The sequence below is a fragment of the Habropoda laboriosa genome, unplaced genomic scaffold (assembly GCF_001263275.1).
Source record: "Habropoda laboriosa isolate 0110345459 unplaced genomic scaffold, ASM126327v1 scaffold68, whole genome shotgun sequence".
NCBI lineage: Eukaryota > Metazoa > Arthropoda > Insecta > Hymenoptera > Apidae > Habropoda > Habropoda laboriosa.
The window spans coordinates 625218-639972 of NW_017100195.1; the positions used below are offsets into that span (position 1 = coordinate 625218).

A 14755-nucleotide genomic window follows, 5' to 3' on the forward strand; every position below is an offset into this window, starting at 1 on the left:
AAAAGTCGAGTCCTCGATAATCAGTAACATCTGTAGCAAAGATTTTCGCTGGCTAACGAGGTCGCATCGAATAAGGGGAGCTTTTTACGGGGAATGATGCGTGGCCAATAGCATTTCAATGTTTTCGAGTCTGTGGTCCTCACGAGGATACCGTCTAGACAGCGTCACGAAAAGGTTGATAACGACCCGACTCCTGTTCTAGTTTCCCGCAAAGTCTCCCGCAGACGCCAGCACTTCGAATTGATTTAGACAACCACTGAATGTAAATGATGTACCCAATTGCTATAGATCGTTTCTTCTTCTTCCTGTGCGGTACTTAATTTCTTAGTGTCTTTAAAGACAGATGCTCGGAAGAGTGTGAGGAATTTTATGAAATATGAAAATGTCAAATTTTACTAAAAATTTAATAAACTTCATTAACGTGAAGACTTAAAAACCAGGAAGTATTTATTTGTTGCGCTGGACATACTATATTAATTCTTCACGTTTATTTCTGATCGTGAGATTCTTTAATTTTAATATTTACTATAATCTGTGTTGGAAAATAAGTAAATACTGTCTGTAATATTTTTAAAATCATTTGTTCGATTTTTATAAAATATTAGAAATAGTAAAATTCAGAGGTGTCTTAATTTTTTTAAATATTTTAATATCTTTTAATTTTTAACATTACTCGAGGAATGGTATTAAACAGAATAGTACAAAATACCAAGAAATTGGCTTCTATAAAAATTCTAAGTCTGAGCATTCGATCGCACCGTAAAATCAAATTATAAGCAAATTATCGGTATTGTTATAAAACTGGTGAAAAACATAGTTGTTCCCTGAGATTCATAAGCTGCCATTATACCGTATATTCTATGTGCACTCGCTTTAATAGCGACCCATCAACTTTACGCTCGCGTAAACATTTAATGGTCCGGCTAACTTTCGAATATCTTTTCGGTTGCTACTTTCCTTCGGGAGTTTTCATGGTTCAGAGAACGATATTTAGGGGAATTATTAAGATGTTAACTCGTAACAGCGTTTATATATCTTTCCAAGAGTAAAATGTCTATCCTAGACATCGATAGTCGACGGTTCTTTTATATTTTACACGAAATGCGAAATAAAAATTCGTTCCAAAAAATATCTAAAAATATTTTTACAAATATAATTAATTACCTATCGTTTATCAGAAACACACTGCACCGCTGCTCTTTTGAAAAATGATTTCACAAGCGGACTGCGTTCGTGGAATAATTTTCACCATTTTCCGAACAATTCGAACCAAATGAAATTTCAATGATTCAACAAAGAATACGAATGCAGAGCTATCGATACGACGAACAAATTTCCATGAAAAATTCCAGTCACCCTTAATGCATACCTTTACTCGGAATTAAAATAAAACGACAAGAGACGTTTTATAGAGAGGGGAAAAAAAGTTTTTAAAAATATATCATACAGCATAAATTTTACTCACTTTCTTCTTTCACGTCGTGGGGTTGTGGGCACTGAAGGGATTCATACTCCGTTCTACCGAACGATGCACTGAAAATGGCAACCCTCTGTCCAGGATGGCAGGCAAGATTGATGACGTCATTCTCGCAAGCAACTTTGCTTCTGAACTCGTCTGGAACAAGAAAGAAGTTTTTAATAAATTCACCGTTCCAGTTCCGTTTTTTTATTGTCGCATAAAACGTAATTACTCGTCCGATCTTCGAGAAGTTCGCCGGGACACTTTGTCCAAGGAATACGAATTCGAACGTGACCTCGAAACTTTCAAAAAATCCTTCCACGTTTTTCTCTCCAATCTTTCGACTTCCCGCGCAAAATTGTCAAACGTTCAAAAATATCGAGGAAAATCTTTAATCCTGTTTGTTCGAAACGAACATTCTCACATTTTCAGATGGAACTTGATAAATCTGGTGTTTCTGTTTCCAGCAAAACATAAGTCGTAAATTTTTCACCACAAATTGTACGTATAATTATCGAATGGAAACAAGTAAATGTTGAAATATTACTCGAGCGTAAACAGAAAGATCGTATCTTCATTTCGAAATGTTTGTATTTATACTCTCGATTTAAAAGAAGTGAAATATCGTCGCGATATTTTGTAGGTGACAGACTTTTTCTTTTAACTACTTCTGTAAATATGAACTGTTTCAATCTTTGCTGTTTGCACAGTCTTTGTTACATTTTCTTTTTCTCTACTTTTATCTGCTGAAAAACTATGAAACTGTTTACACCTATTCATATTCGTTTGTTACCTTTCAAACTTGCTTTGTACTGTTTGTTTATACCATCTTGTATGCCCAACAAATCTGTAGATACAGATGTTCAAGTAGCAACTCAAACGAAAACTGGTTTGACGAGGTCGAAATTTAATAAGATCGCTGTGTATTCTAGAAATAACATGCACCAATGAATACGACACAATAAAGTGTAAATTTTTGTATTAATTTAACACACATTCGTTGTGCTCTTAAAACAGATATGGCGACAGCTCTTACAATTCACCCCTAGAGGGACGACACAGAAATGGACTTGCCGTAAATTATTGCCTAACGTGCTGTTTCAATAAATATAACCTTTGACCTGAGTTCAACTGTCCTCCGCGTTTAAAGCACGGTATCCTAGCTAGCCTTACACGCGATTCCACTAAAAGGTCCTGTACAAAACGCACTCCACTTTCTAACTCCGTTTTCCTTTCGTTCCTCACCGACGAATGGTCATTTGTTCACGTAGCTGTAGTTTACATAAAAATATAGGAAGAAAAGCAACGAAAGAGTGCAGGGGAAAAATCAACAGTGTGCAAAAACTAAAATTTTCCAGGTGAAAATCCTCCCTTCGCGACTTTGTCATATTTAAATTACCTGCGAAAACAACGCAATATTATCGAAATCTCGTTTTTACATATTTCCGGCTTCAATTTTTGTTGAAATACTTCAAACATAAAAATACGAATGTTATTTCTGATATCGAGAATATTGAGGGTAAAATTTGAAATTTCAACGAATGCAAAATATTTTCAGCTTTAAGATTGAAAGTAACAAATAAAAAATAATACTTTCGTTCATTGTCAATCTGTTATTGCATAAGTTGAGAATATTCTCAAGTGGTTTATTTATCTGCAAAATTTCTTTGCAAAAATACCAATTTTCAGTAATCGGGTTAAAATATAAATTTCCTTGACGTTTTCAGTGAATAATACGGAGATTTGAAATATACAAGGAAAAGGCAGCCAAAATGGGAGACTAGAAATAGGAGGAAAATCAAATTCCATTTCCCGAGACCATTATACTAACATCGACTGCGATACGTCGCAATGGGACTACATAACCATTGACAATCGCGTAAATGTCGAGACAAACGGGGACGGTTTTTACGAGGAGTTCTGGATCCCGGTAAAACCTGCTACGGTTCGTGGTATCTGCGAATTTCAACGAACCTAACCGGATCAGGCGTTCTCCCCAGCTGCTGATAGTTCGTTTTTGCGGTCGCGATCGTCGCGAACACGCTTCGCGAACCTCATTGGTGCCACACTTGCGCCATTCCTCGGATTTTCACGTGTTCTTGCACGAGGTCGACGCACCACTCGCGCATTCCCTTGAATTCCATTGGGAATCGTAATAAAGCACCGGTTATACAATAAATTCGACTACCTAAGTTCGATGAATTACATTAATTCATCTAATTAAATTACTCGTCTATTACTACCAAAGAAGGAAAAAAAAGAAAATTACTTTATAGAGGTCTGAACTTCGTCAAAATAGATTTTCCAGAGAAACTTCTTTTGTGAAATTCCAAAAGAGTTTGATTTTAATCATTCGCTGTAAATTTCTGTAGGTATTAATATCAATTAATTAAAGTGAATTAATAACTGCATAAGAAATATTTCAATATTTTATTCGTGTCTTAAGACTACTTTTTCTTTTACTGTAGAAAATAAAAGAAACGAACGATAAACTATTGCAAATTCTTCGAATGGTTCTCTCATAAATTCCACTCGCAGAAAGCTAATTTGGATGTAAGCATTGCACAGTATCGATTACCAGGCAAGCTAGGAATCATTCTAATCTGGCAACAATATACCTGGCCTGCTACCAATTATTCGCATGAAGCTCTTAAGTATAGAAACCTAACGATCCAGAATGCAAACACGCGAGTGTTTCTATATCTTGAGCGCAGGAATTCCCGTGGAGGACGATACATCTTCGGGAAATCAATTTCTGGGTGATTAACGGATGGATAACTGGCATTCGGTATTATCAATTACGAAAGCTATGCGAATGGTATTGTATCGAAAACTTTGGAAGTGATTCTATAGATTTCCTGATTAAACACATCGAATATTATCTGTGATAAAAATGTCATTCGTGGAAAAAGGATCTGTCAAACGAGCAAGTGTGTTAAAATTCATGATGCGAATGTTACAAATGAGAGAATTTTATTCATTTATGGAAAGAAGATCGATCAAAAGATCAAGCAAGTGTAATACAGTTAGATTATGAGAAGGAATTTTATTTATGGCTTAATTAAATACCGATAAATTCCTGTTCTAATGGATCATCCACGTTAGCGCTATAAACTATTCAAGAAAGCCGGACAGCAAGCAATAAAGAAGATAAATCGAGGCTATAATCTGAAGATATGGAGCAGCTACTCGGGTATGGATTTCGATAAACTGTGTAATTGAATCATAAATAAAATGATTATCTTCGGTATTCAAACTATGCGCAACGCTTCCATGTACACCAGGAATTTAGGGAAACTATGCATTTTGCATATTAACTATTTGTTACATATTCTACGTGTGGCAGCGCCGAAACTGTCGGAAAACCTCTTCAATTATAAACATATAACAAACCCAGCGTGAAAGCTGTTGGAAAACTTTTTCAATTACAAACGTGCATTAGACATGTAACAAAAATGAATTACACGCGGATTGGCTGTAACAGGACGTAATGAAATAACGAATTTAATAAATTAGCGTCTAAAATTCGCCTGGTTCCCGATTAATCAAATTTGACAAGTACGAAAATTGTCGTGAAATTTAGAAATAAAGCAACGTGACGTAATTCTTCGAAAATGGTCCAGTTAGAAATTATTTTTCTACAGCTATCGTTTGAAGATAAAGAATCACAATAAATTCAAATTTATCGATCAATTGTAATTCTAACAGAGAGTGACAAATACCGTAATGTGTTCCTTTAAAAAATCCTTATTAAAGTAAGTAAGCAAGGGAAAGTAAAGTAAGAAAGGGGAAATGAATTTCAGTGCCAAAGTGAACCAAGTGATAAATTTGCCGGAGATTCAAAGGAATATTCGAAACATCGCGGTATAATTCGGTGTACATCGGCATTGTTTGCCTCGAGGGTGGTTTCTGCGGTAGCCTCTCTTAAGGCTGCCTTTCAACACGTGAGCCTCCCCGCCTTCGTCGACGCGCTTCTAAAGTCGTCGAGTGCACTTATGCGCCTGAGACAAAGTGTTGTGGCCTGCTTCATTGAGCCGTCGATTTACGCCGCCTCTTCTTCGCCGCCTTTCGAACTTCCGTCGTGGCCACAGAAACGGCCCTTCTCGGTTTAGAGAAAAATTACGACAGAGGAGAACAGCCTCTTCGAGCGATTGTTTGTTGATGAAAACCGATGCAGGTTCAAGTTTAAAAGTGAATGTCGAATGTTTCGTGGTGATACCTGGATTCTCGACGAACTATGATTATTTACGTTATATTCTTGACATTCGATTTTCTCTAAGAATTTTTTTAGGGGGAATCGAAAATGGAATTTTTCAAAAAATTTAATATGGTTTCTACATAGAAGAAGTGGAAGATGGAGAAGAATTTTAAATTTCAAATGACCGTAATATTTCAACGACGAATGGAGATAAAATTTGATAAAAGTGTTGAGTGATTTTACGCAATTATCACTTTTCATTAAAAACCCAGATAACGCCATTTATATTAATGGAAGCAGAAAATGAAATTTTACGATGGAATTAAAACAACGTTTTATCCTTTTCAGTATAAATGAAGAATATTCAATACTCAAATTAAGTACTCCATATTACATTATTTTTAACACTGGTTACTAATATTGCAGCAAAGTATAAAGTTTCACGACGATTAAAAGATATTACTAAAAATATATCAAACAATACTTTATACTCTATCAATAAAAAAATACAGCAACTGCACAGTGAGAATGAAAACCAATCAACCGACGCTGCGCAACAGATATTAAATTTCTTCGAAAATCAATTTCCAAAAAGTACCGAAATCGAATCTACTCCGTTACACCATTGTCCGAAAATACAAGCAATGACACCAAAAAGCAGATAGCTTTAAATATTGCACACGTTTAATTTCCTAACAAATTGTTCCGCAAATTTACCAAAAACTTGGATCGGGAGATTAAAGGCAAGCAGATGATCAGAATTCACACGCCAGTTAGATAGTGCCTAAGTAACTCGTCGAGCATGTAACAACGAGGTTCCTCAAAGGCAGTGCTCTATCAATAACTTGTGAAATTCCACAGAGAGAGTTCAGGAAGTTCCTTGTCGCGCAGTCGTTCGATCGAGACGTCCAGTCTGGAGGTTTAATTGGCAAGAAGAACGCGAAAAAAAGGCGTAAAGAAGGTATGGGTGCGAGAGGCAATTCTCTCGACACCGACCACTTCAAGTGACAATAGACCGGTCACGAAGCTTTTTCTAGCAGGCAGCTGCCTCTTCGATTGACCCACTTCCGATGGAATCTCCAGTTTTCACGTGTGTCCTGCTACGAACGTCTATAGCTGCGATTCCCTTGTCCGATCGCTAGAGATGACAGTAATAAAGACAAGATAGAGCAAGTTCAGGTACACCCACTTGGAGATATGAATCTCTCGTGAGATTCTTGGAACGAGATTGAACGAAATTCTTGAAAATCTCGAGGATGGTCACTTCTGTTTCGTGACTGATCCTACAGGAAATTCTATAAGTCGTTGCAAAGCTATTTATGGTGTCAAGAATGTTTGAAGAATCTTGGAGAATTAATTGAACATTCTGGAGAAGATTTCGTTTTGAGAAAAAATTTTCAGATTACTGCTTATCAATTATATAATTTATGGAGCTCTCTCGTAAGTTTCATTTAACAAAAAGGAAGAAAATGATTCTTTTCCTATTAAATTCAAAGCAATTTTAAGAAAAATAATTTTATCCTTTTATTCTTCCTTATTAAATTATTTTAATTGTTTTGCTTTCAATAGAGCAAAAATAAAACAGCATGAAAGACCTAATTAGAAGAACGAAAATGGTGGAACTGATGGTTGATTTTTACTTAAATGTTCGTTAAAAAATACGAAGAAATTTACAAGCGTCGTGAGAGAAAAAAATGAGACGTACAACGATAATGGTAATTGAAAAGCAATGAATCAACGAGACGAATACACGTTTCACGGGTCACGTTGTGCGCCAAAGCCATGTAGCGCCTCACGTGTTGGCTGCAAATCTATTCGACGACACACGTGCCACTTATTGCGCCATCGTGTCATTAGCTAAACGTGCTTCATTTGACTAATACGTTTTTCTTTGTTACCGAACCGACCACGTTACGCCATTTACACACGTGCATCGCTGCTTTGTTCTAGGATAGATAGGGCTTAGTTTGAGATTGAGTGCAAGAGTAATGTGTATCAGGATGATAAACCGTGACACATAAATGGGATAATTTTTACTCATGACGAATCAATTTAAAACTGATATTTTTCTCTATTTTGCAAGTATTTACATACGATCACTCTGAATCGAAATTAGTTCATTTTCAAATTTTCTTTGTATCGTAACGTAATATGCGGTTATAAATTCACGAATATTCGCAAATGCGATCAATTTCACGACACGATATTCCACTTTTCTTGAAAACGAAAACAATTGATTGAATTTTTTTTTTTCTTCGACTAAATTCGAGCAAATAAATCGCCACTCTAACGGACAGAAATTAATGAAGCTTTCACCAGGCGACAGAAGCAAGCGACGAAGTTGCATCGAATTGAATCTTGATTCAGGTAAGAAGTTCCTGCATCCATTCATCCCCCGGACAGATTTAAGGAACGGTGAAATCAAGCCGGGTCTCGGTTGCTGCTAGCGAAAAGAAATACACGTCGAATAAACGATCCCAAGGTCTATTAGATAAATTCAATCGATATCGGGATCGAAGCTATATCTTCCTCTCAACAAAGAGAAACACTTTACGAGAACTCCTTAACGTGCACTTCCCGATTTATATCCTCGAGTAAGTATAGATTCAATCTTGTGTTGTAATATCCAGCCCACACTCTTCTAGTGAAATATCCTATAAACGTGTCTAATACGAATTACACTTGTAATACAGCAGAATTTTAAGTGTAATTTATAATAAATTTAAATTGATAAAATTGAAATTTTCAAAAAGATTTTATACACGCGTGGTATAACAATTTCAAACACTCTGCCTATGCTAAAAATATTTCACTACCATCTTCAATTTCGTGTGAAGGTATTTTTAAACTAACACGAATATTAATTGAATATTTTTCATTTGGACAATTCACGAAATTTCTAATATTTTCAATATTTTGCGATATCGAATCTCAAATGAGACCCTGTCTCTCTCTTAATCATTCAGTGCTTCCATTTTTCTTGTCACAAAGGAAACCAAGCTTCCAACGATACCGATTCCAAACGATAACTAAACAACACACTGAATAATAAAAGAAAAATCGTAAATATTTTTATCGTCGCGACACGAAGCATCGGCGGAAAAATGCCAAAATTGAAATTAACCGAGGCAAGCGTAACTGATAATCTCGGTGACTCGTCGTGAATGCACGGCGAAATATTCGCGAAGAAATTGGAGTGTTTCAATCATTCCTGTCGGGATATCCCGATCGCCGACGCGAAACAGAGTATTTTATATTGGAGCCAGCGTTCACTGTTTTAATGGATTTTCTGTATAACTTGTTGCCCCTCGGAAAAAAAACGAGAAGAGAGAGAGAGAGAGAGAGAGAGAGAGAGAGAGAGAAAGACAAAAAAAAACAGTATGGACAGGGTACGCGTGTAGAATGCGGTGCTGAGTATATTGAAGTCAGAAAGCCGTTCGTATTGACCCCGCGAAATCAATAATGACAAGCTGCCAGTGGCGCGAACAGCTAGCAGCGAGTGTTGCGACTGCAAAAAAATTGATTGGGAGTAATTTTATTTTTAAAAAAACGGGAGACGAATGAAAAACAAGGAACGGCTGGGAGTTTTCGAAATATTGCAAATGTAGTTGTGATTAATTTGATTCGTGCAATTATCGAGAAGTATTTTAATTTAATTTAATTTAATCCTGTCGAAATTATTTGGAAATCTCGCATTCTCCTTAATTCTCGTTCATAAGAGAAACGAAGAAACTTTCTCAACTTTCTAACGAATTTCAATCTTAATTGAAGTATTAATGGACGCAATCTGTTATCGCGAAAGATACACTTTTGTTAAACATTCGTTTCTCTTGTACAAGTGAAATCTCGTTCTTCCGCCAAGTTTCTTCATTGCACTGTTAGATAACAAGAATAAGAGTTTCGAGCCTTGACCTCCTCTTTGTCCATTGCAAATTTCAATCTTCATGAAATTACAATTTCATATCGTTCGAATGCAAAACACGCGAGCGAGATTTGAAATGAAACCGAAAGACTTGAGCGAAGTTGAGAGAAGTTTGTGCAAAAAGTTACAATATTCGTCTAAAAATTTGAAGCAAATCTACCGTGTATCGCACTCGTTGTATCGTTAACAAACACGCTGTTACGTTGTCACGGTAATCACGGCTTAATTTCGAAACTTTAAACACGTAATATACACGCTCCACCCAAACACAGATTTTTCTTAACGATCAATGATTAATCTAATCGTCAGATAATTAAACCTAATGACAATCATTCAGTGTCCAGCTGGTGACACGCGCGAAACCGTTCCCCAGCGCGGGCGAAAACACTTCTGTTCGATGTCGTTTATTTAATTAAACGGCGATTCAGGGTGTTGAGCATGGTGACATTAATCTGGCAAAAGCAATTTCCACGCTTACGGCACGTAACGCGGATTTTCGTCGGCGCGGCTGACGCGTTTCATCGATCCACTCGAGCCCTTTTTTCTTAGATAGAGAAGATCGTGATCGATTCGATCCAACGAAAATCGATAGATCGATCGGCACTCGTTCGACCGTTTTGTGTATTTTTTTTTTTATTCAACTCGGTGCGACTCCAGGCTCGATTATCGTTGTTTCCTTGGCTCCGATGTTTTCCCGTGCGCCACGAAGCATTAAAAAATTGAACACGGTGTTATAATAGCTTTGTGTGTCTGGTAATTATTAAGTCGTGTGATATTAAACGTCGGTTTGAAATGTCACGTTTGTCTTGATTGGTGTCTGATAAGAACTTTTAGAGTTTTCAACGGTAACTTAACAAGAATTGCGTGAAGTTTAGGTTGACACGTCAAAACTGGAACTTTGACATTTATGAAAGTTACGTGGAAGTGATAGATGGTCTGAAAAAAATGTGAACGATAGTTGAAATACAGGTTTTCGGTAGATAAATTTTCGTGAGATAACGTTCGCTGTTTTATTAGAGTTTCTAATAGAGAAATTGGCTTACGATGTGACAGAAAAATATCGAGTGGATTAAAATTCAAATTTTTCGAGGAGCTCTAAGTGTGATTTTGATAAATCTTCACTTCCAAAAGTGAAAAATCAAAATTAATTCCTTCGATAAATAATATTGCACTGTTGTCCAAATAATTACACATAGACTGCTTTACAAAAATTTCAAATTGTCAAATTCTTTCTGTCACCGCAAAATGAGTTCCGAGAGAATAAAAAGAAATTCTACGAATCAATCATATCTTCTACTTAACACAAAATTTTCCGCTAAAATTCACCAATTATTTTGCATATCGTGCAAAATTTCACAATTCAACGAATATCTTTGACTGTTAATAATACGGTCTTTCACGAAACAGAGTCAAGGCACAGGCAGCAGCTTAATACGCACGAACATGTCTCCTTAGTGCTGTTTGATTAATGCAGGTAGCACAGTTGAACGTCCTTTGAAATGATTTAATTGCCTGGGTACTCGGATGTCACCAGCACAAGCTACACAAGTATGGCCGCGATAGCATTACACGCATAACGTATTTAGAAGCATTGTATCTCGGAACTCTGCTAACGAAACCATTAACTATGAACGAAGAATTTGTTTAACTTCGAGCTAGCACGGAATTTACGGCGAGGTTCTTACAAAGGGTCTCATAGACTCTCTGAAGAAGCTATTTCAATGAAGTTTTAGCTAATTAATGTAAGAGACCGTGTATATTCTAGAATTTCTTATCTAGCTACTTAAGCATCCATTGTTATTTCATTTCACCATAATATTCTTGAAGCAACGAATGAAACGCAGCAAGTCACTTCTCTATTCACAATTAATTAACATTTCGCTAATTGCTAAATTCCTTTCAACGAAATTCCCTCGAGTGACGTTTAACAAAATCTACCTTCTCATCGTTCAAATTATAAACATTTAAACACACCAATTTACCAACGATATTTTCCATCTGTAAAATGATCTCGACACGAAATAAAGCACATACTATCCTCAGAATCACGAATCAGATCGCAAAGGAATTTCCCGATTCCGTCGACGAGGAGAATTTCTCGCACAAATTAAAATTCCACCTGAAGAAAATTCGTAGACACATCTTAGCCGTCTCTCTCTCTCTCTCGCCTCTTTCTTCCTCTTTTTTCGAATTCCTCGGAATTCTATTAGTCCGGGGAGTCGTCGGTGTGTAAGTGACGCTTAAGACGTCCACGACGCCAGAATCGATCGGGGGTTCGAGCATTTACTACCCTATCGATAGAATCGGGAAAGGCCAGGCAAATGAAGTAACGCGACGCAACGTTGCGACGAGATCGTAAAACGGGGCGGCGTGTTTATTGCACCGGCTGGTAAAATATGTACATATATTAACGACGTAGAAACGCAGCCATACGGATCCGTGCATCCACAATACGGCGGCGACAACCTGTTGCAGTAACAAGCCCCAAGTAATTTTTGCCGGAGGACGCAGTAATTCTTTCCGTTCCGCGTTTTACGCCCCATGGACGATCCGGTGCTCACCTCTTGCGCCTGCCTTGTTATTTACCGTGTTAACGCGCCGCATCCGGATGGCTCGCGCTTCCCGCTCGTTCATCATCGCGGGGACTTAGGGTTTCGATTAAAATAAAAATGCTGCCGGAGAAAGAAGCGGGAAATGAAGATTTTCAGGGAATACCGAGTATAATTATGAGACGCGTATATCTGGAGTTTTCAGCTTTCTATTTTGAAATTTCGGAGAGTAGATTATACTTTTTCGGAGATTAACTCTTTGCGGTCGAAATTTGGGATATTCCTGGAAAAATATTTTTACCTTCTGAACGCTCTGTAGACCGTTTGCCTGCAGAAACGGGGAAAAAGTAATACGCACACAGATTAAACAAACTCGTTGGAATAAAATTTATACGTTGTTTAGGCAATGATTGACTGAGCACTAAAAAATAGTTCCGACTACCACGTCTACGGAAAATACGAGCGCAAAGAGTTAACGTGACATACGGAGAGAAGAGTGAAAATGATAAGAATGTTTGCGAGTGTTTTTTAAATTGGTTGTAGTTTGGAATATCAGTAACATAGAAGTTTGCTTAAAATGGAACGAAAGTGACGGAGAGTGGAAGAATGAAAAATTCTGACAATTGTGAATTTTAATTTAGAGCTGGAATTATGGTAATTTGGTATCTCTGTTAGAGCAGAAGGTGAATGGAAAGGAATGTAGATAAAAATTGTGATATGTACGAATGAGAAGTACGAACTAACAAATTACCGATGTATCATTTTTAAATCTTTCATGTTTCACGCGACATTAATATCGCGATTTTTTTTTTAATTCCAGGGAAAGTATGAAATTTATTCCAATCCTCGGTGGAATAAAATGTGTGCATATCGTTGCATGTTTGTGTACACAAGACAAGAAAGCTTTCATAGAGTTGCGGTACGACTCGAAAATGAAAAGCGTCATCTATATCGAACACATTTTGTTCTTTTCAAATCAAGGATGAAATCACTGGCTACACGTTGCATTAAATTCATCTGAAGCTGGGAACGGATAAGCTTGTGTCTGCACCGGGGAAAAATTATTTCTCACGTTTTTATTTTTCTCTTTCGTACGTTATGATTATTTCTTCTTTTATCACATACCGTAAAAGGGAACGCTTTTCCATGATCAGGTAGCAATGTTAAAAGTTCCCAATGTGAGAAATAAATATAACTTTTTCCGGATTTACATTTGCAAATTTCCCTTTGATTAGCTGCATTTGATCATTTGAATTTTAATGTTCAAATTTAAACGGTTCAAGTCCGATTGGCTGAATTTCCTAATTCGATTTGACTATTTAAATTTAAATACGTCGAATCTGATTGGCTGACTTCTCGTAATTTCAATGTGACTATTTAAATTTGTGTACCTCGAATTTGAATATTTCAAGGAGCACTTTAAATTTGATTCTTCACTTCGATAATTTAAATTTTAACGTTCCGAATTTCAATATTTCTATTCTTCGCCCAATCGATATTTCACCTCTTCGTTTCTTGTATTCCGAAACGAAGAGTCGCCGAAGAAAATTACACGCTCTGTTACGTCTTCGAGGTACGTTTCTCAGGTAAGACAAACCGCGATCCAAACGATGTTCATCAACGGAACTGTGTCGAACGAGGATTTTTTGCGATTCTGCGGCATTTACAGTAACGCGAGCAAAGAATCCTTCTCAAGCTGCATCGACATCGCGTGCTTTTCGCGTTCAACTGGGCTAATGTTCGACGTCTCCGTAAAAAGGCATCGGTAAGTGCCGCGTGGAAAAACGGCTTCGCCTTGAAAAGGGACTTGGAGCTGTGCTCGTGCGCGCACACTCCTTGACCATTATTACTCGAGCTTTTTCACGCTGTGCTCGACATCGGTTCATTTGTTTTTTATGCGTACCTTTTGGTAAAACGAGAGATTCTCAATGAACGAGCCTCGTAAACGAAAACAGTATTTCTTCAATTTTTAAACACACTGCGGGAAACATATTTCACATCGTGTCACGAGTCACAAATAATAATATTTATGTTGACTATCATTCACCATCGTTGCCTATAATCTTTATTTTCTAAAATTTTCCTAGACTTCCGAATAAAAAATTACGATCTACGAAAGTCTCTGAAATCTCTGAAAAAGTAGATCTACGCGTGCAAATGTTTTCGTCTGTTAAATTGAAACCAAAATTTTTTCTTTTTAATTTCCCTGAAAATGTGCTTATTTCGGGTCTCCTTTAGGATAAAACGAATTGTGCTCTCGGTATTTCAGATCTGAATCGTCCGACTGATATACAAGCGTGTGACGAAAGCTTCGAAAACTTCGAATACGAAATGAGCGAACGAAGTTGAAAGAGAAGTGGTGCTTTGTGTCGATGATACTTTCGCCAAATGAATTTCAAGCCACGTCGAAACAAAACCTGCATCCATCTGAATGCCATTCATACCAGTTTCGAGCGATATTTGTACACGGTTTCGTTTTCCGCTGAATTTCAACATTCTGCACAAGTTATTCATACACTTTCAACAATAACAACGTGTCTAGACAGAATTTTCTCCTCACATTGAATCTTTTATACAACGTGTGCATTACGGTGCATTCAGCGTGCGAGTGCACTTTCTTCCCTGGC

General features: G+C 37.0%; 1 protein-coding gene across 1 annotated transcript in view; it reads right to left on the minus strand.

The window, feature by feature from the left end:
* The window catches only part of LOC108570316, a 208039-nt gene that overhangs the window by 78623 nt on the left and 114661 nt on the right, over nucleotides 1-14755 (minus strand). Inside the window, exon 4 of the mRNA XM_017932154.1 lies at nucleotides 1466-1615. Within this exon, the coding sequence (XP_017787643.1) occupies nucleotides 1466-1615 (150 nt within the window). The remainder of the gene's footprint in view (nucleotides 1-1465; nucleotides 1616-14755) is intronic.